The following is a 23,472-nucleotide window of genomic DNA, read 5'->3' as shown; positions in this document are numbered from 1 at the left end:
AAGGACACCTTGTTGCCTCAGGCCCCAAAATATGTAAATTAAACTTCTAGAAAGGGGGAACAAACTTGGGGTAATGACATCATTACCTGAAATTGTAATTGGAGAATTAACCCCAATATGCAAATGGACCAAACTCATAAAAGTGTGAAAAACCTGTGACCCGACATCCATTTTGGGTGTAGCCCTAGGGCTCTGCCCATAAGTGTACCTTATTGAAGGCCCTTCAATAAATACCCACTTTTATTCTCTTAATCTTGTCTAGCCTCTGTTTTCAGGTAGCCACTCCAAGGCATCACCTCGTGGTGCTGTTTGCTTGTTGATTGATTGTGGGGAGAGTTAAGTACACACATACAGTGGTAGTCAATGCTTAGGGAACATGTTAATTGTTTGGTGAATGTAATTCTACTTCTACCTTAGACAAGCTGTTTCCATGCTTAAGTGCTGTGGTGAGATGACTGTGTCCTCTATTTTGCCGTAATTTCAGTGGACACAGGACAACGTTCAGCTGTTCTTTAATTCAAGAAATGTTGAGGAAAAGTGACCTAAGGTATGCAAGTAAATCATACCACATCAGCCTTTGCTAAATCATATTTTCAAAAACCACTGCAATATCATCTATCCTTCCTGGACTACATAGTTTATTAATATTCTTGATGTGCAATGCCCCATATTAATCACAGTCTGTACTGTCCAAGTTCACAAGGTAAACTAGTAGAATAATTTTCCTTGTCTTGGGTGTAAGGCTGTTGATTGAGTCCATAATTATGTTGGCTTTTTGTGAATTTTTTGTGTATACTTTAAAAGTCCATGGAAGTCCAAGGCCACTTTCTATAGTTCTAGTGCTGAGCCAGTTTTCCAGACCTAGATTTATCTATTCTCTCTCCTACCCTTTTACTTCAGAAGTGGAGAATTAAGCACTTCGCTAAATTACATAATCCATTCCTCCAGAGTACTTGCAGCTTTCTGAATTTGATGCCATACTTTTTTTCTCTTCTTGGTGTGTAGTGTTCTATCATACAGTTTCAACAGCACTGAACCCTGAGCAGATGCATTTGCGTTTTGTACGTTTCCTTATATGCTTCTGTTTCTACCTGTTTTTACAAGTAGCTGTGATTTGAATTTTTTTTTTTAGGATTCATTCCTTTACCTTGATAGTGAGCAGAAGAAATAGTTTTAGTACTAAGGTTTTTTTTTTTGGCAATGCAGATATTCACAAATACTTTTTACCTTTTCTCCTCTGAACAGATCTAGTTGTTTGCACTTGAAATATACTAGTAAGACTTGTATGGTAGACTTCACTCTCCGTTAATATATTGTGTTTAAGAGGAGCTACAGTCGTGGAGGGATTGCATTATTTTGCAGGGGGGCTGGAATTGGAAGAGCTTTAAGATCCCTTCCAACCCAAACCATTCTGTGATCCTTTGGCTGAAGTAAATACAAACTCGCTCTGTGGCAAACAGTCTTTCCTGTGATCCAGGCTGTGTGACCTGGCCACACAATTGCAAGGAAGGTGAACTCCAGATCACATTAAAGATGGTCTCAGTCAGTACTGCCTCAATGTTTGTAGCCATTGATACAAACAAGTACTTTGATATGAAGATTTTTGTAATGCCTGTCAGTGCTTGCTCAGACACATACTGTATTTGTCACACCTCTGGAGATGGAAATGGGGAGATTCAAGACTTCAAGACTCTTTCTGACTGGTGCTTCAGTCCTACTTCTCTGGGAACAGTGAAGCCTTTGCTGTATGAAAACAGACTACCTCCCCCAACGTAATCTGTGGTAAATGTGAAGGCGGTTTGCCTTTAGCACCTGTTTGGTTTTTACAGCTGTTTTTTTTCTGAGGATCATACTGCTCCAAGTTTATATTCAAACTGAACTGTATGACCGCTGGTACTGAGAAAGCGGAAATAAAAATACAGCATGTTGTGATGGTCGTAAGTATATCAGACCTCAGGTTTACTTACAGTGACCTCTCTGTAACACATGCATTCACAGGTTTTCAGCTGTGGTTATTTCACTAGAGGTAATGCAACTTTTGAATAAACAGGAAGCTACAAGAATGTGAGGAGCTGGTAGAACATATCCAGTATCCTTTTTCCTCTGTCTTCCCTGTCTTTGTTAATGTGACATTATGAACAGTTCATGTGACTCATCTGTTTCTTGTCATTGGAGGACAGAACTATAAAAAGATATGGAAGCACTCTGTAGTTGGATTTATGACTAGGAAGAAAATTAACCTGAAATAGAAAAATTCTGATGCTTATTTAGGAGAGGATGAAATAGAAACAAGCTGGGATTTACACATGATTCCACCTCCTGGATTTTGAGTCTTTGCATAATGTCAGGGTTTCAAATCTACTTTGTCTTTGGAACTTCATACAGGAACAAGTTGCTACTATAACAAAAAAAAATGCCTTTTGCTCTTCATTAAATCAGTTACAATAACTTTGAAGCCTTAGTGACCTCTGTCTTGTGAAGTGTTCTCATAACTATGAGAAGTTGCACCGGGCTTTAAACATGTCCAGTGCAGATAGACTGCCTCCCTTTAGATTACTGCAAGTGTGAATATTTAACAAAATATTAGAGTACTTCTGACCCTCTTTCAAGCCTCTCAGCCATTTCTCAGGACCTTCAATGCGCATGATACAAATGTGCTTGTGGTTCTGCTTTGGATGTCCAATGCTTTTCCTTTTAGATAGATTGAAGGAAAAACTAGCTGTAACATGTTATCTGAATCTTGCTACAGAGAATCATGCTTGGCAGTACAGACTTGTTAGGCTTGCCCTATTTTGGACTGAGGTTGAAGGAGAATGGCAGTGAGAAGAGTGGGACATGACACATTGGATTTCTCTGGTTATATCATGAACATGACATGGTTCACTGGGCCTCTTTGGACTCTACTACTTATACATGCCTACTTGAGTGCTTAATGAAGAATGTCTTTTAAATGATACCTCACTTGACCTAGAAGAATTGAGACTTACTTGGAACATCTTGCTTGGAACCTGTTCAGATTCCTGTTTCTGTAAGTCACTTCCCATTCTGGCACGGTATCATATTCATAGTTATTTTTCCACTCAGTGCCTTTAAATAGTTGATGGCTCCTGAGTACATGATTCTCCTGATCCCATCCATGCTGAATTCAAGTTTCTACTCTTCTTCTGCTCTTAATTACACCCTTTGACTTAATCATTAGAATGAACACTGATTCCTGGTAAAGCTGAAAGTTAACCTTTGTTTTCAGAAATTTCCTATTTAGGCATAGTTTTTTTCGTAGTAGTTCTGCATCAAAAAGAAATGCCTCAAGCAAGATGAAGTTATTTGAGTTTTGTTGGTGTATATATGATGTACATTCAGGGCAAAACTTATTATGGAAGGAGTAGGAAACAGTTCCTTGAAATTGTCTTGTTGGCATCCAGCTCAAGTTGAGGAGGCTGCCAGACCTGGTAGTAAGTACAGGCTGGTGAAATTATATGGCACTAAGAACTAAAAGTAGAACAGTGGGGCCTGGACAGCTTGTTGATCCTCTCTAGGATACAAGAATATTCTTCTGCCTCTTTCCAATCTCCATACTATTGCTCTTTACTGATGTTCCTCTCCCCACTTACTTTACATATTATTGAAGAAGAGAGGTAATAACAAGAAGTATTATAAGTCTTTGTTTTGGGAGAGGGAGTAGTCCTTTTGTCTTTGTTGGGTTTTTTGTTTGCTCGGGTGGTGGTTTTGTTTTTGAAATAGTTCTGAAACGTTTTTGAAAGCACTGTTGTGATGTTAAAGATAAAATTGGTTGCAAAGATACTCAGTTCCAAGAAGTCAGCCAGTTGCTTACTTCTAGTAAGTCAGCTAGTAAAGTATGGATTGAAGATGTATTCCTGTCTAAAAAAATTGTGATGTCACCATATTTATCTATCAGGTATGAGAAAATTAATCTGCAAAGAGCAAATTCTGTGAGCTTGGTTTAGTTTTGACTTGTCCAGGCTCTGCAGACAGCTGGCAAGGCAGCTTTGATGTTGTCAGTCCTGCATGTGTGTATGGGCAGCAGGGTTGAGGCAGCAAGTGAACTTGTGCAGACTCTAGCATGGCTGTGTCCCGTGGGCTATGTGCTTGTGAGTTCACTGGGAACTATCCAAGCATCACCTTTTAAAGGCACTGGTTGCCCTTCAGTCTTGACAGCTGTCAGCCTTTTCTTCATAGTTTTAGAAGCATTGCTCAAATGTCCTCAGTCACTGCTTTAGCTTCTGGGATTCTCACTTCCAAAACTTCCATGGCTGTTTTGGGTTCCCCAGCCTAGTCTGTGCTTGATTCAAAAAAGTTTTGATGGCATGACCCAAGAGTTGAAACTGCATCATACTGCAGCATTTTGATGAGATTGCCAAACCCACCTCAGCTTGAAGACAGCTTTGGAAATAGAGATCCAGTGTAAGCTAGGCTTGCGTTTCTGGTGCTGGATTTTAATGTATCACTGTCATATGATTGAGGTTCATTATATGTCACCTGAAATCTTGCTTAAAAGAGTTGTCTAGTTGTATACTTGCTTTGAAATCTGTAGAACTGTAGATAGATAGCTGTCATTTCCAGACATGGAAAGATTACTATAGTTCATTGTTGTCAGTAGCTATTGTGTGCAGTCAGGATGTCCTGGGGAAAGAGAGTGCGTGGTTTAAAGTTGACGTTAAGTACATCAGCATTCCAGTGGTAAGCTAGAAAAAAGCTGGTGGTATTCTACTGAATTACTAGGAGATTAGACTAACCTGTTTTGGGAAAAGTGAAAAGAAGTAAATCTGAAAAACGTTGAGATTTGTTACTCCTTTTGTGATGGATCCTGAAGAGAAAGGATTTCTCTGGCATATGAAGTGTAAAGCTTAACAAAACTCTTCCTGGAACAGGAAGACAGAGTGAAACAGACGGCGTTTCTTTAGGGAAAGGCTCTCTGTATTAATGTCTTGTTGACTAAGTGAAAGAGGTGCTCTCTCTCCAAAGACACTGCGGCTAATGGATATATGAATGTTTCAGTGGTAAGTGCTTTGAATGCACAGTTTTTGCTAATTCCTTCTAATTTTGAAGCAATTCGCATTTCATGCAGGCTCTTAAATGATTTTTCCAGTCGTTAGTGGCTAATAATCAGTAGGTCTCATTGTGACTGTTGTGCTTAATGATTTGGAACGCAAAGTTTGGACTTATATGCAGCATTATTTCTGGAAAGCTGAGGTTTTCAACTAACCTGAATTTAAAAAAAAGAAATCCACTGCAATTTACAAAGATATTAAAAGAAAAATCATCTGGGAAGCTTTACTGAGTCTCTTTTCAAACAAAGGTGCCAGAGGCATTTTTTTGTGTAATTACAAAGTGTAGCAGAACGAAGAGGTAGGAGAAGCTGTAATTTAGCCGTGAACTGTGTCAACAGAGACTGGTAGTGTTTTTGTAATATGCAGGAATTGTTTTCTGCTGTAGGCTTACAACAACATTATTTCGTATCTGCAAGTAATTGTAAAAATTGCCCCTGAGAGGAATATGTGTTTTCTGTAATGGCTTTGTATAGAAATAGTTGTTATAAAAATGTTGATCAAGTCTGTTGACGCACTGTGTAAAAAGGAATTGATTTAACTGTGTTACTTTACTGGTTAAAAACTTTTCCTTTCACAAAGGAAGTCTAATGGGGGAGCAGATTACTGTACTTTCTTTGTTTGTTACCCATTAGTATTTAGGCATCTGGCAGGAAGCTAAATACTTTTTAAGATTAAAGCCTGTTAATTTGCTGAGAAAATTTGTATAGAGTGGGCAACATTATAACATTATTTTATTTTTGCTACTTCTACAAGTCATTGTGTTCTATTTGGACTTGAAATGTAAGGAAGACAAATTAACCTTGTTAGATTTTGCAAAAAGTGATGTGGGGTGAATACCTGTATGCATGTCATTGCAGTATCTCTGAAATAGGTGTGAGCATGTGTGACTCAGACATGTAGAGAATTAAGAGTATTGCATTGCTTAAAAAAAATAAACTTAAAAAAAGTAAATTGGAAAAGAAATACTAATGTGAAATGGTCATTTCTCACAATGTAACACTGGGAGAAACTTCCATCCAGAGGGTACAGCTTCAGCTCAAAGGAGTGTATTGCAGCTTTTCTACAAAAAAATCTCCCAGTCCCCATTGATTAAGGAGTTAAGTTGGAAACAGACAAAAATGGTTGTGCTTTTTGTCGTCTCCTTTCCCTCTCCCTCTTCTCGTTTAGTAGCTGTTAATAGAAGCTCTGGATGAATCATTCTTGTCTCATTATTCCAGCTTGTCATGGAAGCATGCTGAAGGCTGTGTTAAGTGGCTGAGTACTTGATCACCGCTTTAAACTGTCTAGTTTGTCCAGTAACACTCTTCTTCCTAGTTTGGACCACCAATAGTTATGCTGAGTTTCTTCCCCACTTTTAACAGGGAAAGCCGAGTGGCTTTTCCCGGAATATGGAGCTAGTAATTGAAGGGTTTTTCAGGGGACTCCACCTTTTGATAGCTTTCTGCTTGCCTGTTCTCAAGCCAGAAATGCTGTGTTCTGGATTGCATATGGTTGGGGGGGCATCCCCACAAGCTACTGCTCCTGTTTGGAACTCTGAAATTTCTACTCAGAAAAGAAACAGCTTTTCAAATATGACTGTATTTGTGAGCTCCTTTGTGGTGCTGCTGCTGCTGTGTGATTTAACTCTAGTTGGTAAATGACTGTTTTTGTCTTCCATGCATTACCAACGTTTCCACACAAAGCTGTTCCTTAAGTGGGAAGATACAGGAAGTGAAAGAGTAATCTGACTTCATTGTGGGAAGCATCTGGATTGTGTTAAATTTTTTCCTTTAGTGTTTACTTTCTCACTAATCTTCTTTAAAAGTGTGTTTTTTCAATTATTCAGAAAAGCATAATGTTGCATATTCTGTAGGAGACTTTGTGTGTAAAATTTGTCTCTAGGCCTAGTAAACTTGCTTGATTGATCCACCTCTCAGCCTTTTTTTCTTTTCTTTTTTTTTTTTGGTAAGCGGTGAACTTCAAAGAAGTTAATGAGGAAAACAAGAGAGAACTCTTCAGTGAAATATTTTCCTCCATTGAAACATTGGCATTCACCTTTGGAAACGTGTAAGTTGGAATCCAGAAAGAGTTTTTAAAAGAACTCAATGGAGCTGAATCAAATTAAGGCTCAACAATAACAAAAGCTTTAGTTTTCTTTTGGACAACTATTTTCTGATAAAGTAATTTAAATTAACTACATCTAGAACAATTTTACTGCTTTGTGGTTTTATCAGTTTGGGGTTTCTTTCTTAATAAGGAAATCTAGGATGGTATAGAAATCGCAGGGAATATAAGACCATTACTAAAAATGGTTTGCAGAACTTCTACAGGACTTAGTGTAACACTACCTGAATTTTTGAATTCAGTGACACAAAATTGCTTGGTGAGGTAAAGTGATGAAGTAACACAATTCTTTGTTTTTCTGGCAGTGTTTCAGACTTCCTTATGGGAGATGTAGACAATGGCTCGTCATTGGGACTTCCTGTATCTCGGAGAAGTAGGGTAGGCTAAGCACGTTCTCTTGGAGTGTAAAATGATATCTGTTAAAGGAGACTTCAGTTCCACTGAAACTCTCTGTATCATGGGGCTGGGACACTTGGAGTCGTCTGAATTTAAAAAGAAGATTGAACCCAGGAAAAACGTGTATTCAAGGTTTCAAATACTTGAATGTATTCTCAATTCTAAATGATAGCAATGACTCGACAGGACTGCCTGCTGTCATTGTTTTTACGATATTTTAGTTTGTTAAGTGAAAATAAATACTGAAAAGTAAGATACTTGAATGACTGCTCACTGAAGTAGTTAGACTATTACCTGTTAAACCTGGAAACCAAAGGTTTAATGACCTCATTTTGGCTTTTAGAGACTAGTGTTCATGACAAAATGAGCTTTCCTTCTTTCAGAGCCCACTTTGTGCTGTAACTGTTTCAGCAACAATTCACTAAAAGAACTGTCAACTTATAGGTAGTCAAAGAAAAAACACTTATGTTTTAAACTCCCCTTTAAACACTCTGAAGGTATGATTGAAAGATGCTCAGAACCAAATTCTGTTTTGAATTTTTGTGTATCTAGCAACAGACTTTCAGGTAAATCAAATAAGAGTAACATGCAAGGAAGATACAATTGATAATTAGTGTGTATTACAAGCTAAGTTGTAGCAAGGTTAAAAATGTTAGATGGCGAATTTTTAAAGTTTTTTTAAGGCTTTGTTGAAACATATTTAAGACTTAGCATTTCTTCACACAGGCTTGTGTGCAGCAAGCCATGCAGCTACAGCTGAGTAGTCTTTTCAAATTTTCACTATGTTTGGTAACTCATCTTTCTCCCATGTGTGTTATCACACAAATTCTGCTTCTGTAGCTGTTACAAAACTTACCTTCATAAACAATATGGAAGAAAAGTAGGCTGCCCAGAAAACTGGTTCTGGCAAACTTAGAATTAGGCTGCTGATAAAAAGTATAAAATAAAATAGCATAGAACTCAGCATCTCATGTAAATTAAATGAGATTATTTGAAGAAGTACAGGTTCATCAAATTGGTTCACCGACAGAAGGAAGGTGCTGAATTTGCCAACATTTTAATCCTGAAATGGTTTTGCATTGTAAAAATACATGCTTGTGGAATGAGATGGTCTTATATATTGTATTGTGACGTGAATGATTGATTGTCTAAAAGATCACTCTTCTGAACATGGGGGTGGGGGGAAGGCCAAGGGCAAATTTGAATATAGCGAAATGAAGAAGGAATTCCATTCTTGATGCTTCAGAGATCACCAGCTTATATTTAAAAGCTCGCTTTTGTAGTGTCTCCTGTTTTTCCTAATGTGAAGATGAACAATTATAAATTCTAGAGCAGGTAGGATAACACAGTTCAGTTTCTTAGAAATCTGTCTTAAGTACATTTTCACTTAGGCAAATAAATATACATTTAACAGGTGAATCATTTCACTTGGATTTACAATTCAGAGTGCCATTTGGAGGCCAACTAGAAGATGAGTGTTAAGAGGCGTTAAATGCAAAATATTTAATAGCTATATTAACTTTTTCTGTAGTTGTGTGTGTTCAGTGGTTGATCATAGCAGCTAGCTGTATTTTAAACAGAGCGTAACATTTTGGTAGAATTTAACATGTAAATACTTTGAGGGTTGATTAAGGAGAAATATTTTAATTGTCTCTTTAGTTAGGGACCTCCCTAATTAAGCTGATGAGGATGGCTCCAAGGTAGGGGGTGGGCAGTGCTGATCTTGCTTCTCTTGACTGCAGGCATTCCACTTAGAAGCTTAAGTTAAATATGTATACCCCCTCTTAGCAAATGTAATTGTTCTCGTTTTAGCTTTTGTAGCTCAACCAGACGTACAAGGTGGAAGCAAAGATGTTTTTAAATTAAAAACAAAAGAGCTGTAAAATATACTGGAAGAGACCAGACAGACATGTCTGACCTTTCATTACTCAACAAGCTATTTGAATGCTATTTGATGCTGTGCAGATCTGAGAGCATAATAAAGAAGGATAAAATTTTCAAAGTGTGTGAAGAGATTTGCCTGTGTCAGGGTGAGTCTTGGGTAATGAGGGCAAAAAAGACGCAGGAGACTGGTCGAAGTTGGAAGTGAAATCTACCTAGAAGTCAGGCTTTTAATTTTTGCTAGAACTACTGGGATGAGTCATTGGTTGCTTGAGGGGGCAAGCTGTATGGATCAAGTTCTGATAATAAGTTCTAGGACATAGATAAAAGTATTTATTTATGTTTCCTTCTAAAATGTGGTATAACATATTTGCAATGAGTGAATGTGAATGAGTGACCTTTGATTAGCTGCCTTAACTAGTGTGCCTGATTTACTGGAAAGGAGTGAGCAGTTTTCAGGACTGCAGTGATTTAGGTCTTATAGAATGGGAAATAATTTTTAGGACCAGAACCTAAAAGTGCATCAAGTTAATATAAAGTATGGTGGTTTTCTTATTATTATTTTTTCTTCCCTAACAACTTTAAAATCTACTTGAAGACAGTACTATTTTATGTAAAATCTGAACTAAATCTAGGAATGTTCAGGCTTTCTCTGCAACCGAATATTGATCCATTGCTAAATGAAGATTTTAGAGGTTTTTTAACAGTTTAGTTGGGGACAGCTTCGGATAGATTTCCCACCTGTTCTGGAAAAGCCCTTCCATTTTGTTGAAACTTTCTTGTATTAGACAGCCACTGTAATAGTATTCCACTTTCTTAGGAACGAAGCAGGTCTTTAGACTGTAGTTAGATTCTGTTTGATGTCATTGATGATTAATACCTTGCATGTTTTGGTCTATGGAAAAGCTGCTTTTGCTGAGAAGTAAACAATGATTGTTGAGGGATTTTTGTGTGATTTATGATCAGTTTTCATTTACATTAAAAAACCCCGACAAACCAAAACTACCTTTATCATTGATAACTGTGCTTCATTTTAGCAAATGTCTGAAAATAAACCAGTGCCAGAGTCTAAATGGAAACAAGCTGTTCTTGCAAAGCTTAAGGGCACTTTGCAGCTATTTCTTAGCTTTGTTTTCTGTCTGCTTTGTGCTTCAAAGTTTTCAGAAGTAGTTTATCCATTTAAAATTGTGTAGAGTTTGATGTCTGTTTTGGTTTGGCTTTTAAGGGGGTAGTGGTTACAAAGTAAACTTTTTGTTCATTTAAATTTGTTGAGCAGTCAGGTCTGCAGCACAGTCCTACAAATAATTCAACTTGCACACTTAAAGGGCTAGCAAAATGCAGTGTGAGGACAAAGGTAGGGATGACATGATGTGCTAAATTCCTTTCATTATTGGATTACATTCTGTCAGGTTGTACTGATTGTCAGGGCCTCATTAGCAAGTGTTACTAGTCAGCTGTTGTGCCTACAGTGCACCACCTGCAAGTAATTTATGAAAAATCCTAACTTTATTCCCTTGAGGAAGAAGTACAGGCTCATAATGGCATGTAGAAAGATGTCTGTTATATGTATCTGGCATTAGGTCTGTGTGAAATGGTTTCTAAAAGATAGGGAGGGATTTTAGAAAAGCTGGCACTCACTTAATTGTTTAACAATTCTGGTTGATATTTAACTCTTTCATCACAGACTTCCAAACTTGTTGATGTAAAGGTGTATAATGATTCCTTGCTATTTATCATGTCTCATTTGACAGCAATGGGAGTTTAAAAGCTATTGTACTTTAGATGAGAGGGAGTTATGGTGCAGTTTGCTTTTTCTCCTCTATCTGCAAATAAAAAGGAGGCAGATAATGCTGTTTATGTTGTTAGCTTTCAGTTCCAGCGAGAGATTTTCTTTGCGAACTTAATGTTTTTTTTCCTGTACAACAGTCTTTTGAGAATCTTTCTGTGGCGTCTGGGGGTTCACTGCATGAAAGGGATGATATTCAAGGTAGGTCATTCATTTAACATTGATAAACACCATTTTGTATTGTGTGGGTTTTCTTCTAAAAATGTTCTAAGTAAGTTGCTTGGTCACTTTTTTACACCTGTGCTGCCATTACAACTTCACTGTAAAAAAAAAAAAAAAAAAAAAAAGCTATTCTAAAGGCTTCATTCTTTTGTAAATAATCAGCCCAGGTTGCTTTGGGGGCGGGGCGGGGGGGAAGAACTAAGGCCTGAAGCACCTTCTGTGTGTTGTCATACGGTTGGTGTTTTGTTGGGTCACTTTCTTGAAGAAAGTTATGCTGACCATATGACTACTCCAGATAAAATACTATGACCCTTTAATTTGTTCTAAAACCTCTGTCAGTCCTGTTTAGAGTCAACTAGCATTAAAGACCAACTCAAGATCAGAGCTGCTTAAGCACTCACAGTTGGCTAATACTGGCTTTGCTCTCAGTGTGTGGTCATGTCTCAAAATCACTTCTTTGTGTTGGATGCTTTATTTGCAGGACATCTTCGAGCAGAGGAGGTTGATAGCATGCTCCTAAGAAATGACAGCGGAATTGAGTCGGCTCTGTCTTATGCTAAAGCATGGTCAAAATATACCAAGGATGTAGTCTCATGGGTAGAAAAAAAGCTTAGCTTGGGTGAGTGGCTGTTTCTGGCATTTAATCAGCTTTGTCATGATGAAATTAAATCTGTTGTCAGGCCTCTGTGCTGCAGACTGTCAATAATGTGATTTCTAAATTAGTAGCTGTTCCACTGAAGTGGACAGAGCTATCATGCATTTCCTATAATTAAAGGCCTGTAACAAAGTGAAGGTGGTCCCCTCTGTAGTCTGTTTGTTAAAGGAAGGCTGTAAAAAGCATTTAGCATGTGTTATAACTGTTGTTGTTATAATGTAAACAGTAACCGTGAAATTTTCTCAACAGAAGTGGAGTGTGCTAAAAACTTAGCAAAAATGGCTGAAACTGCTAAAGCTGTTGTTGGACACCAGGTGAGTAGACCTTAGGGGCTATGTCTTAGTCTTGAGTCTTTATTGGATGGCTTGCCCAGGAGTAAAACTCTGATGTTGAGGAATGGATTTTTAAGCTGATACAGAATTGATTTATACTATACTAAAAGATCTGCATTTTGCGTCTTTCCATTTGTTAGGGAAATTTGGATATGTAATACTATTTTTGTTGAATATGCAGGTCAGTTTTCACAATATTCTTTTTTCTGCCTAATGTCTTGTATGCTTTGTGATTTGGACTTGCAGACTTTTTTCCTAGTAAAACGAATCGCAGATGAGAAATTAGTAATTTTCTACATTCATAACTGACATTCATACCTATTTTAGTAAATACCTTACTAAATTTAATTGAAAATATAGTTCAGTTATACAGACATTTAGAATGTCATTATCCCTCTGTCTTACCTGGAACATTAATATGTTTTGTGTAATTTTAGGATTATATGCCATTCCAGTCAATATTCATTAATGCTTTTCAAAATGATATTGAGAACAGTCAACTTTGGCAACAAACAGCTGCTGCTCTCCAGTCTAACAAATTTGTGCAGGTATGCTTAAAAAAAAAGACATAAGTATATATCATTTTATAGAATATTTAAAAGAACAAAATTCCAGCCTATATGCCTTTAATGTACTCCATTAATATTTCCTATCTAGCCCCTTCTTGGAAGGAAAAATGAGCTGGATAGACAAAGGAAAGAGATCAAGGACCTTTGGCAGCGAGAACAGAAAAAAATGGTAATTCTTTCATATCTAATGGTTCAGTCTAGAATTCTGCAAAAGGGTGAAACTTTCAAACTAAGCTGTTACACACTTATATTGACACATTGTCTCTGGGGCTTATTGAAAGTAGATGTAACTGTCCATTTCATGGTAATCTGGTATTTGTAAGATATTATCTTTCAATGACTGTACACTTTGTTCTGCAGCATACTGACCTGTGCATAAGTCTCTTTAAACATTACATTAAATAACTGAAAAATTAATACTGTTGATTCTTCTGCTTTTTCTTTTGCTGCTTTCTGCAGCAAGAGCTGGAAGCTGCTCTAAGAAAAGCCAAGTTGCTGTATACGCAGCGTCAAGATGAGTATGAAAAGGCAAAATCCTGTACTGCTCGTGCTGAGGAAGAACATCTTGGCTCAAGTGGAAGCTTTGTGAAAGATTTCAGCAAGCAACTGGAAAAAAAGCGAAGGCTGGAAGAGGAAGCTCTGCAAAAGGTAGAGAGGTTTTGTTCCTTGCTTTTAAAGTTAAGCCTATACTGGTTTTATTCACGCATTCCCAATGAGGGTATTCAAGTAAGTTCAGTTCACGTTTTTAATTTTAATCATTCTGTGCTCTTTTGTTTTTTAATCGTAAAAGGGAATCTCAACTACAAACATATTGAGTGGTGGTTTTTCTTGCTTCTAGTATCAAGGCCTGCAGTCCATCAACTCTTTATACTTGTGTTTTTTCTTTAGGCTGAAGAAGCCAATGAACACTATAAAACAAGCATGGCAGAGGTTGAAGAAAAAAGAAATGATTTGGAAAGCTTTAAAAGTGATGTTTTAACACAGCTTCGGGAGCTTATTTACCAGTGTGATCTTACTCTTAAAGCTGTAAGCATGGTTTTTAAAATACATTTTGCACAGATATTTATATATTGTTAAAACTAAGAGCCCCATAAGCCCTATTTTAAATAGAAATCTTTCAAAGGACAGATGTCAAGCCAACAGAAGAAGAAGGAATACTTTTAATCTATTTGTGTTCTCTTTCTGGTAGGAGTTAAAAAAAAATATATGGGGAGGCGGGTCTTGAACATTTTCGGGTGTTTCATGAGCTGTTGCCTTGCAAGCACCCTGACTACACAATAAAAAATTATAAAATTATATAAAATGATATAAAATAAAATATCTTCTCAAAATTTTGATGGCAGTAGTGTTCCTCTGTTGCTTAAGAGTACAGCTTTCTTTGCTTTAATTAGTGCATTAGCAAAGATCAAGCCCAGAACAGACATTAACACACTTCAGCCTTGATGGCAGTCTCAGTTACTGCAGGATCCATTATGACTAGTTGAATATACTAATTTACTGTGTGTAATAGGGAAGTGATGGTCAAAACTGCATATTACATGCACAATTTAAAAAAAAAATTTGAAGAATATAAGAACGCATTATGCCATGAGATGTTTGGGGATTTTTGTTTGGGTTTTTTGGTTTATTTGGATGAGACAATGACAATTTAATGCTGGGCCAGGGAAGGAATATAAAACATCAAACTTAACCCTGCTCCACAAGCAACCCCAAAACCAACCCATAAGAAGAGAAGAAAGCATAGACAGACTTGTCAGTTCAAGTATATTTAAATTGCAAACTGCTTTGCAGTCTGAAAGCTGATGAAGCTGTTATGCAGTGTCCCCCTTTTCTGGTTTCTGGCATGTGATAAAATCATTTAGAAATGTTATGTAATTTAATGAAGAAAGTGTTCAGTTAATCTGTCTGTTGGGACAGAGTTTTGTCCATTTCATGCCTTAAGACAATACGGAGCTCACCTGTGTTTGGAATTCCAACTACTTCATCGTTGTAGTGATGACTAATATTCCCTCCAGAACATGAAAAAAGCCTTTTTGATAGCAAAAGCCCTTGCTGTTTATCTTGATCAACGCAAAGTGAGAAGCAATTGGAATTGCCTTTGCCTCTGGGAGGATTCAATAACCCAGAGAGGAGAGAAATACTCGTATCCCTATTACAGATGAAGTTTTTACAGTCAATTTTCAGACTTGCACGAACTAACACATTACTGTTTCTAGTCTTACTGTTCAAATAATCTCCTGCTACAGCATTAATTTGGATTGAGCAAAGCATAAGTGAAATATTTAGTAAATGATCTACAAATAATGAAAATCTTTCTCTCCCAACAGGCAACAGTTAACCTGTTCCAGCTGCAGCATGCTCAGGTTGTGTCTCTTCCAGTTAACTGCCAGTCCCTCTGTGAGAGTGCCAAACTCTATGACCCTGGTCAGCAGTATTCAGAGTTTGTGAAAAGTTTGCCAAAGGATGGTGTTCCTGTTGAATCAGGTTGTTTTGAAACCCAGAGTTCCCAGGTTGATGGGTAAGTGCCAAAGTACAGGTGGCAACTGCTTGGCTTAGAATGGAACAACTTAGAATAACTTAGAATGTTAATGTGTTTAACAATAAAACAATGTTTTTGGAGGAACTAAAGTAATCCTGGTGTTTTACCATGCTTTACTATTGTCTTTGTCTCACCTTTTAGATTGTAGATTATATACAATGTTGACATCAAAGCAGAATGTCATTTTATGCAGTAAGGCTTGCTAAAACATTGACAGTTGTTGTGCAAGACTTGACTTGTTACTATTTTAATGTACGTACTGGTTAATACTAAAAATGTAAATTTTGGACTTGGTAGTGTTGTGTGGCAGTCGTACTTGATAATCAGGTTAGAAAGTCTGAAGAGGTAGTTTTCCTCTTCTACAGGCCTTGCTGCTACATATAGTAGCTTCTTTCATACTGTTTACATTTGGCAACCTTTTGGCAGGAAGTGTTCCTCGATTTTTATCTCATGCTATGTGCCTAAAAAAGCTCAGAGTCCATTTGTGGGGAGATGTTATAACTTAATTATTTTTTTCCAACCTGTATGAAATGGAAGTTTTTACTGTTAAACTATGAAAGATCCAGCTAATGTGGAAGTAAAGACTTCAAGACAAAGATAGCTCCTTGTGTCAGCATGCCAAATGCTTTTCCACCTTTAATTTGTTGTAAAATAGTCATCTTGGCACTAAAGCACCAAAATATCCATTTCAATCTGTGTGTTTCACAGTTCTACAGGAAAGCATCGTCATTGTTTTTCAAAAGGAAACTAAATACAAAAAACCGAATGCTTGAGTCAGACTTCTACCAACAAAAGGCAGGAAATTCAACGTTAAAGCTGATATTCTTAATTCTTGTCTGTAAATTTCCTGCCTTTTAAGACTGATTTAGGCTATACTCATAAATTTTGACTTAGGGGGATTTAACTATGTAGCTCCCTGAGAAACTGATGAGCATGAAATTTCCAACACTTTGTGTGCTCTCCCAGCTATTTACTGCTTGACATTTATAGGAGTGGCTTTTTTCTCCTCCTCTCTCCCCACCTTTTGTTTTCTTTGTCACAGCCTTGTGATTCTTCATGTACTTGATCATTTTTATTGTTTGAATCTGCATTAATTTAAGGGACAGTTCCTTGAACTAATGCAAATTTTAATGTTTTTCAGTCTCTGTTTCCCTTAAGATTGATAGGGTAGAACTGATTAAGGAACAGCTTCCTGACTGCTAAACTTGGACAGCAGGCCATTTTGTCCCCAGGGTGCTTCAGCATTTTACATTAATTGCTGTTAACAGTATTCTGTCCTTATAATGAGAGCAGATTTTCAAAATGGGCTGACACTCTGGCAGCTTCAACACGTTTAAAAAGCACAGCATGTGAACACCTTAATGCCTATAGGTGGATGGTCCTGATGGCTGGTCAGAGAATCTTTTGGAGGGGGAAAGCACCATCATAGAATGCAATGGCTTCTGAATTAATCTTATCTTCAGATGAGCAGATAGGCTGTTTTTTCAAAGTCTGCTAGATAATGTTCATAATACCATGAAGAGATGTGGAAAAGCTGATTCTCCCTGGGTGGAGAGAAAACACTGGGAAATCTCACATATTTAATTGAAAATAAATGGGCCACCCTTCTTTTTATATTTTTATTTTATAATTTTGGAATTAAATTTAATTTTGAGAACGACATGTCAAAAATGTATGTTCATTAATGGTAACTAAATGTAGCATTTTTAGTGCCCAGGGATTAAAAAAATTCATTACTTTTCATTAAATTTTGTCTTATTCATTCTTCAAACTACTTTCTTCTTTCTGAAGGGTTTTTAATAAGCAATCAACAAACAGCATCCATACATCCCATGGTAACTTATCTCAGTGTTCAGGAGATTTTCCTGCTCAGACGTTAGATGATGTGGGAAGCCCAGTTTATCATCGTTCACAAAAGGTTAGAGAGAAGAGATCTTCCAGCAACACAGATATTCAAGGTAGTTCCTCTGTAGTTCTTTTGGAGCTCAGTCTCTAAATAAATAAATTTTAAAAAATGAAAATTAAAAAAAAATGCTTGGTGTCTCAGTCAGAAATGTAACACTGAAGGGTTAAAAATCTATTATCAAGTTCAAAGCCTATAAAACATTATGTACTTGAGCATAATAAGGAGAAATGGAAAACTGCCTGTATGCGTACCTAGATACTTTGATAAGAAATGTGAGATAACAATTCAAACAGCAAGTACTGTCAAGCTCAGTGGACTAAACTATTTCAATTAGCTTTAGCAATTGAAAATCCATTGGTTTGTAAATTCCGTGTTGATTGCAGGTCTTCTGCAAAAGCACAATTGTTGAGTTTCTGAAAATAATTTTCCTAGCTCCTGAAGCTTTTACAGGTATATATGCCTGGGGTTTTTTTCACTATATTGCATGTTCATGTAACTTTTGCAGTATTTTCCTATTTTGAATATAATCATAGTCTTCAGTAAAAAAAAAAGTAAATTTTGTCTTTGATGTTTGGAATTAGTGGACTTTCTTTTCAAAAGCAGTGCGAGGGCCACCACCGTTCAGATCGTGGTCAGTTGGAAACCAGAGTGGAGGAATGTGCAGTGATTCTGAAAGTGCAGGGGGAAGCAGTGAGTCACGATCCATGGATTCTCCATCTGCCAGCCCAGGTACACCTACCCTCACTGCTTGACTACTCTGAAGTCTTTTCCCTGCAGTGTTTTACATTAGGGAGGACATCGTTGTCAAATAAGCAAGTACTGAGCAGAGCATGTAATGAAAAATGAACAGTTGGGTGGAACTGATACTTACAGCTTCCTGAAAATTTTTCTCATCTGCTAGGGGATTTTAAAAGACGACTTCCCCGAACACCTTCCACTGGGACTATGTCATCTGCAGATGATCTTGATGAAAGAGAGCCGCCATCTCCTTCAGACTGTGGTAATGTGGTTTCCATACCTGAAGTCCCCAGAAGATCCTTTTTGTTAGTGTGTGGCTTTTGTTTTTAATGCACTTAAGAAAAGTACTTTAACAAGGTGTGATTGCCAACAGCATTGTTTTTCAATACAGTGTGCATCCACTTGAGGTTGAGAGATGAAGAATAATGTTCAAGTCATTTTAATGAAGTGGTGCAGAATTATCTTTATATGTCTAGGTTACTATATGGGCAACCATAGAACATTTCTAGTGTCTTCACCCTCCTGAGGTAGAGCAAATGATCCACTTACCATTCCCTTCAGACATTTGCATTTAAATTTAGCTGCATAGCACTGTGTTATGTAAGGTCACTTCTAAACTTTGACGTGAAATGCACAAATACGTAGAGTTGATAAGTGGCAAATTGGAAAAAAGTGGATCCAAATGTTTAGGGTAATAACAGAGATTTTACCCTTTTCAGCTAAGATGAGAATTCAGTAATGTCTGTCCCAGACTTGACCAGGCCATTTCTAATTTTCAAATGAATTTTGACTGTATAATGACAATGTTGCCACGGGCATTGAAACCTGAATAACTGGATTATCAGAAATAGTTCTATGGTACGTCCACAGTACTTACAAACTAATTTTGAAAAATTTGTGGCACTTGCTCAGTAAACCCCTTAGTCTTTGCTTAGTCCTTATTTCCTAAATGTATACTTTGCCTTCTAGGAATGAACCTGTGGTAAACAGTATTAACTCAGGTCTAGATTTAAAGCATGGCAATGTGTTAATGAATGCGAACTTTCCACTTGGAGTGGTATTGTTTAATCAATGCTTGAGCATTTAAGAAGCTTTCTGGACAATTAACTGAACATGCTAACTTAAAGTTATCTGTAAAACAAAGGGGTTTGGTTCACAGAGTTGTTGATAGCATTTTAAGTAGATTGCTTGAAAAAAGTTGGACACAAAAAGGACCAGTTGCTATTCTTTTTAGTTTTAGATTCCTCTACAAAATATTTCAGTGTTGTTAGAGGAAACAGAATCAGTGATTTTTTTTTTTTTTAATTTATTTTTATTTTATGTGTCTTCTGCCACGAGCGTATGTTAATTCTTCCTTGCTGCAAAATATTCTTTTAAGTATTTCAAACACAGTACAGGCCAAAACAAGTGATCTTTCATCCTCTAGTACAGGATTTTGAAATGTATAAAATTAAACTTCCATTAATTGTTGCCTGAGATGCAGGGCAGTTGGAATTAAATGTCCTAATATTTCCACATTGCCACAATACAGAAGAAAATGGAACACTTAAAAATGCAAAAATGATTGTTTGATTCTGCTTTTACATAAGATTGATAGTTAATGTCTCTTACATGAACTGTGACATAGTTTTGCCTCCTTGTGATTGAAATGTTTTTGATTACTTTGATAGTTGCCATTACTTACAGACTTGTGTTCTGCAGCACAATTCTAAAAAATCAGAATAACTACCATGTCAATAGTAGATACTAAAATGACTATAACAGAAAAATTCTCTTCAGGTTTAAATGATCTCACATCTGACACTGCGAATTCTCCAGGACCTTTTAGAAATGCTAACATGTCCAAAGCAGCACAAACACACAAACTACGGAAGCTGAGAGCTCCATCTAAATGCAGAGAATGTGACAGCTTAGTGGTATTTCATGGAGCTGAATGTGAGGAGGTAAGTTGAAAATTAGTTTAAATTGCTGCTTGGGATTTATGTGAAGTTGGGAGTTTTGGAAACCTGAATTATGTTTCTGTATAAAAACTGGAGTTTGTGGCTAGTATAATCACCATGAACTTGAAGCAGAGGCACACCATACTAATAAATTTTGCATTTTGCTCACATATGGGGTGACAAACAGCAGAGATATTTCTTATGGTGTCAGATTGTATCAAGCCATGTGCTTTTTTGTTTCTTCCCCTGTAGTGTTCACTTGCATGCCATAAAAAATGTTTAGAGACTTTAGCTATTCAATGTGGGCACAAAAAACTTCATGGAAGGCTTCATTTATTTGGAGTGGAGTTTGCCCAAGCTGCTAAAAATGTTCCTGATGGCATTCCTTTCATCATCAAAAAGTGTACATCAGAAATTGAATGCAGAGCACTCAATGTCAAGGTATGTTTACGTTTGTTCAGGCTTAAGTTTCAGACACCATCTTAAAAAAAATTCTCTTAAGATTTTAATGGTGTCAATATCATCTGTGTTTTACAATTTCCTTTCAAATTGAAATAGAGTTGTGCTGGCCTTTTAATTTTAGGGCATCTATCGTGTGAATGGAGCCAAATCAAGAGTTGAAAAGCTTTGTCAAGCTTTTGAAAATGGAAAGGATTTGGTCGAGCTCTCGGAACTTTATGCACATGATATCAGCAATGTTCTCAAGCTGTATCTCCGCCAGGTATGGAATTGAGAGGTCAGATAGAAAACCAAAGTGCTGTAGTGTATTTCTTCAGTACAATATGGAAAAAACACCCCTTTTCAGCAGTCCTACAGCAGCAGATTAAGCAAGTGCCTTGTATAACTGAAGTGGCTTCTTTTTTTGCACATGGAGCCTGTGACAAGGGCTGGGAGAACTGCTGGGATTACAATATGTATTCCACATGGATATTGTGGCTCTTTTTAGTACCATATGCAGAAGAAGCTTTTGTTTGCCTACTCATAGTAGAATTAAATTTCTCTAACAGAATGAATTTGCCTGTCTTATGTGGAGTTTAAGATTCCCATGTTCTTGCCTGTTCATGCAGACAGATGCAGATATTCATTCATCTGCAGTTCATGCAGATATTGCTGTTAATATCTGCTAACAAAAATGTCATGAAACAGTCATAGTTGTCATGATGTGTTCATTATGGAGGGATTATCCATTTTTTTTCTTCTAAAATAGAGCTTTAAAGCTTTGTGATGGAATTTTCTAAAACAATTTCAGTATGTATGTGAAAAAATGAAGCTAGGGTGTTGCCTAGTGAAATTATTGAGTCACTCTGAAAACTTGTTAACCCTGAAAGGAATAATCCTTAGCTGCATGGTTCTGTCCTCTTAAACTGGCTGTCAGAGATGAGTTTTCCAATCCTATGATCATCACCGTTAAGTGATTTTGAAAAAAATCCTTTTTTTTTTCTTGGAATCTTCTTATTTCAATAAATTTTGATAAATGCTCAGTCCTGAAGCTATTGTAGGAAAGGGTTAGCAAAAGTTTTCTGGAAAAAGATGTAGGAAGGTGTATTTTTGTTAGCTGGGATTGGGTTTGAAAGAATTGGGGATTGAACTAATGAACAAGGATTAAACAATGTCATCATCTAAGAAAAGATGCTAGACCAGAAAAAGTTGAAGAAACACAGGAAGGAAGCAAGTTAAAATTCAGGTTTAAGTATATTTCTGAAATGTTCATATTTCTTCAGCTTCCAGAGCCCTTGATTTTGTTTCGGCTTTACAATGAGTTCATTGGACTGGCAAAAGAAAGCCAGAATGCTAATGAGGAATTGGATGCTAAACAAGCTAGCCCCAAAGCAAAGACAAGACAGTCACTCTGTATTGAATTGAATAGGATCATCATTAAAATTAAAGATCTTCTGAAACAGCTGCCTGTACCAAACTATAACACTCTACAGTACCTTATTGGACACCTTCACAGGTAATAAAATACTTTGAAGGCAAACTGATGTTGAAAACTTAACTGCTGAATGCTAGGAATCTCTTGTACCTTTTTGATGACTGTAGGGGAAGAAGTCTCATATACCTTTGAAGACATCATTCTGTTGCTGGGGTTTTTTCCATGTAATGAATTGTCAAGTGAGAGGAGAATATGAAAGGGAAATAAAGCAAGGAAAGTGTTGACCTCCATTATTCTTGATTCTCTGGTAGCCTTGGGGTCAGTAGTAATTAGTGTCATTTGCAGGGATCTAAATATGATTTAAATTGTGATGTAACAAAGATAGGGCAGTGATTTGGTGACTATTAGCAGAAAATTGAAACTTGTATCATGTGTCTTAATAACCATTCTTCAGTCACATTTCACATCCTTGTCCTCCAAATGCTGGTTTGTATGATGATGTACTAAGCTCACGATTGCCTATAAAAATGGGTAATATTGGGCTATAGCTATATTATTACCTAGAATGAGAGACATTCTTTTCCCCAACCCCAGAAATGCCAAATAGCCACAAATAACTTCAACAAATAGGACACAGAAACACCCTGTGTGGGAAGTCCTAGCCACTGTTAAGTGTGGTCTGCACTGAAGATTCTGCCTGCCCACCAAAAAAAAATTTTCAGTTTTTTATTGTCTCTTTTCCTTTTTAGACATAATATTTTAATGTCAAAAGTATTTCTGAAGTAATAAAACCCTCTAACTCTTGGGGGTTTCTTTTGGTTTGGTTTTTTTTTTCCCCTCTTTATGCAGAGTTACAGAACAGTCTGATGAAAATAAAATGTCAGCCAGCAACCTTGGCATAATATTTGGCCCAACTCTGATTAGACCACGACAAACCGATGCTACAGTTTCTTTGTCATCACTTGTGGACTACCCTTACCAGGCCCGGGTAGTGGAGCTGCTCATAACGTACTATGAAAAGATATTTGACGTTTCATTGAAACCACTTCTGAGCACTTCTCATTCTGAAGAAACAGCTGTTACTGTCAGAGTTGCTTTATCAGCAGATGAGAAGGAGTCACAGCAACAGAGGAAATCGTTTGTTGCTGTAAAGGAAGTGAGTAACTCTTGTGCTGCCACAGTGTTACCTGTGCCATCTTAATTTCTGTGTTAAGTGCTGCAGCATTCCAGAGCACATTTCTAATAAATCTTCGTGGGTTTTTTTGATAAGGAGTAGTGCCTTTTCTCTTGAGTTCTCATTTACTTCTGCTCTGACTTTTCTTAGCAGGGTATTCAAATAGCTCCAAGTGAAAGAGCTTCTGAAACAGCTGCACTCTTTTTGGAATTGAAGAATAGCAAGAATACAAAAGAGGAAGCAGATACATCTATAACTGGTTAGTGTGCTGTTAACTCTGTCTGTGGGT

At 37.0% G+C, this 23,472-nt stretch overlaps 1 protein-coding gene across 5 annotated transcripts in view; it reads left to right on the top strand.

The window, feature by feature from the left end:
- ARHGAP29 (Rho GTPase activating protein 29) overlaps positions 1-23,472 on the top strand; it is a 51,677-nt gene that overhangs the window by 25,368 nt on the left and 2,837 nt on the right. The window contains exons 1-20 of one of the 5 annotated variants that reach the window (XM_019291736.3): positions 4,120-5,018; positions 7,019-7,115; positions 7,478-7,550; positions 11,376-11,436; positions 11,939-12,076; positions 12,362-12,426; positions 12,882-12,992; positions 13,102-13,182; positions 13,473-13,661; positions 13,902-14,039; positions 15,341-15,531; positions 17,344-17,510; positions 18,059-18,187; positions 18,360-18,458; positions 19,976-20,139; positions 20,389-20,577; positions 20,720-20,857; positions 21,858-22,090; positions 22,859-23,165; positions 23,334-23,442. In XM_019291736.3, coding sequence (XP_019147281.1) covers positions 7,494-7,550; positions 11,376-11,436; positions 11,939-12,076; positions 12,362-12,426; positions 12,882-12,992; positions 13,102-13,182; positions 13,473-13,661; positions 13,902-14,039; positions 15,341-15,531; positions 17,344-17,510; positions 18,059-18,187; positions 18,360-18,458; positions 19,976-20,139; positions 20,389-20,577; positions 20,720-20,857; positions 21,858-22,090; positions 22,859-23,165; positions 23,334-23,442 — 2,566 coding nt within the window. In that variant the 5' untranslated portion in view covers positions 4,120-5,018; positions 7,019-7,115; positions 7,478-7,493. Of the gene's footprint in view, positions 1-4,119; positions 5,019-7,018; positions 7,116-7,477; positions 7,551-11,375; positions 11,437-11,938; positions 12,077-12,361; positions 12,427-12,881; positions 12,993-13,101; positions 13,183-13,472; positions 13,662-13,901; positions 14,040-15,340; positions 15,532-17,343; positions 17,511-18,058; positions 18,188-18,359; positions 18,459-19,975; positions 20,140-20,388; positions 20,578-20,719; positions 20,858-21,857; positions 22,091-22,858; positions 23,166-23,333; positions 23,443-23,472 lie in introns of those variants that run through there. The other 4 variants (XM_039555917.1, XM_039555916.1, XM_039555915.1 and 1 more) reach the window with 4 other exon arrangements.

This window comes from Corvus cornix, chromosome 8, assembly GCF_000738735.6.
Source record: "Corvus cornix cornix isolate S_Up_H32 chromosome 8, ASM73873v5, whole genome shotgun sequence".
Taxonomy (NCBI): Eukaryota; Metazoa; Chordata; class Aves; order Passeriformes; family Corvidae; genus Corvus; species Corvus cornix.
The sequence above is the reverse complement of the archived record's forward strand: the minus strand, read 5'-3'. Positions and strand labels throughout refer to the sequence as shown.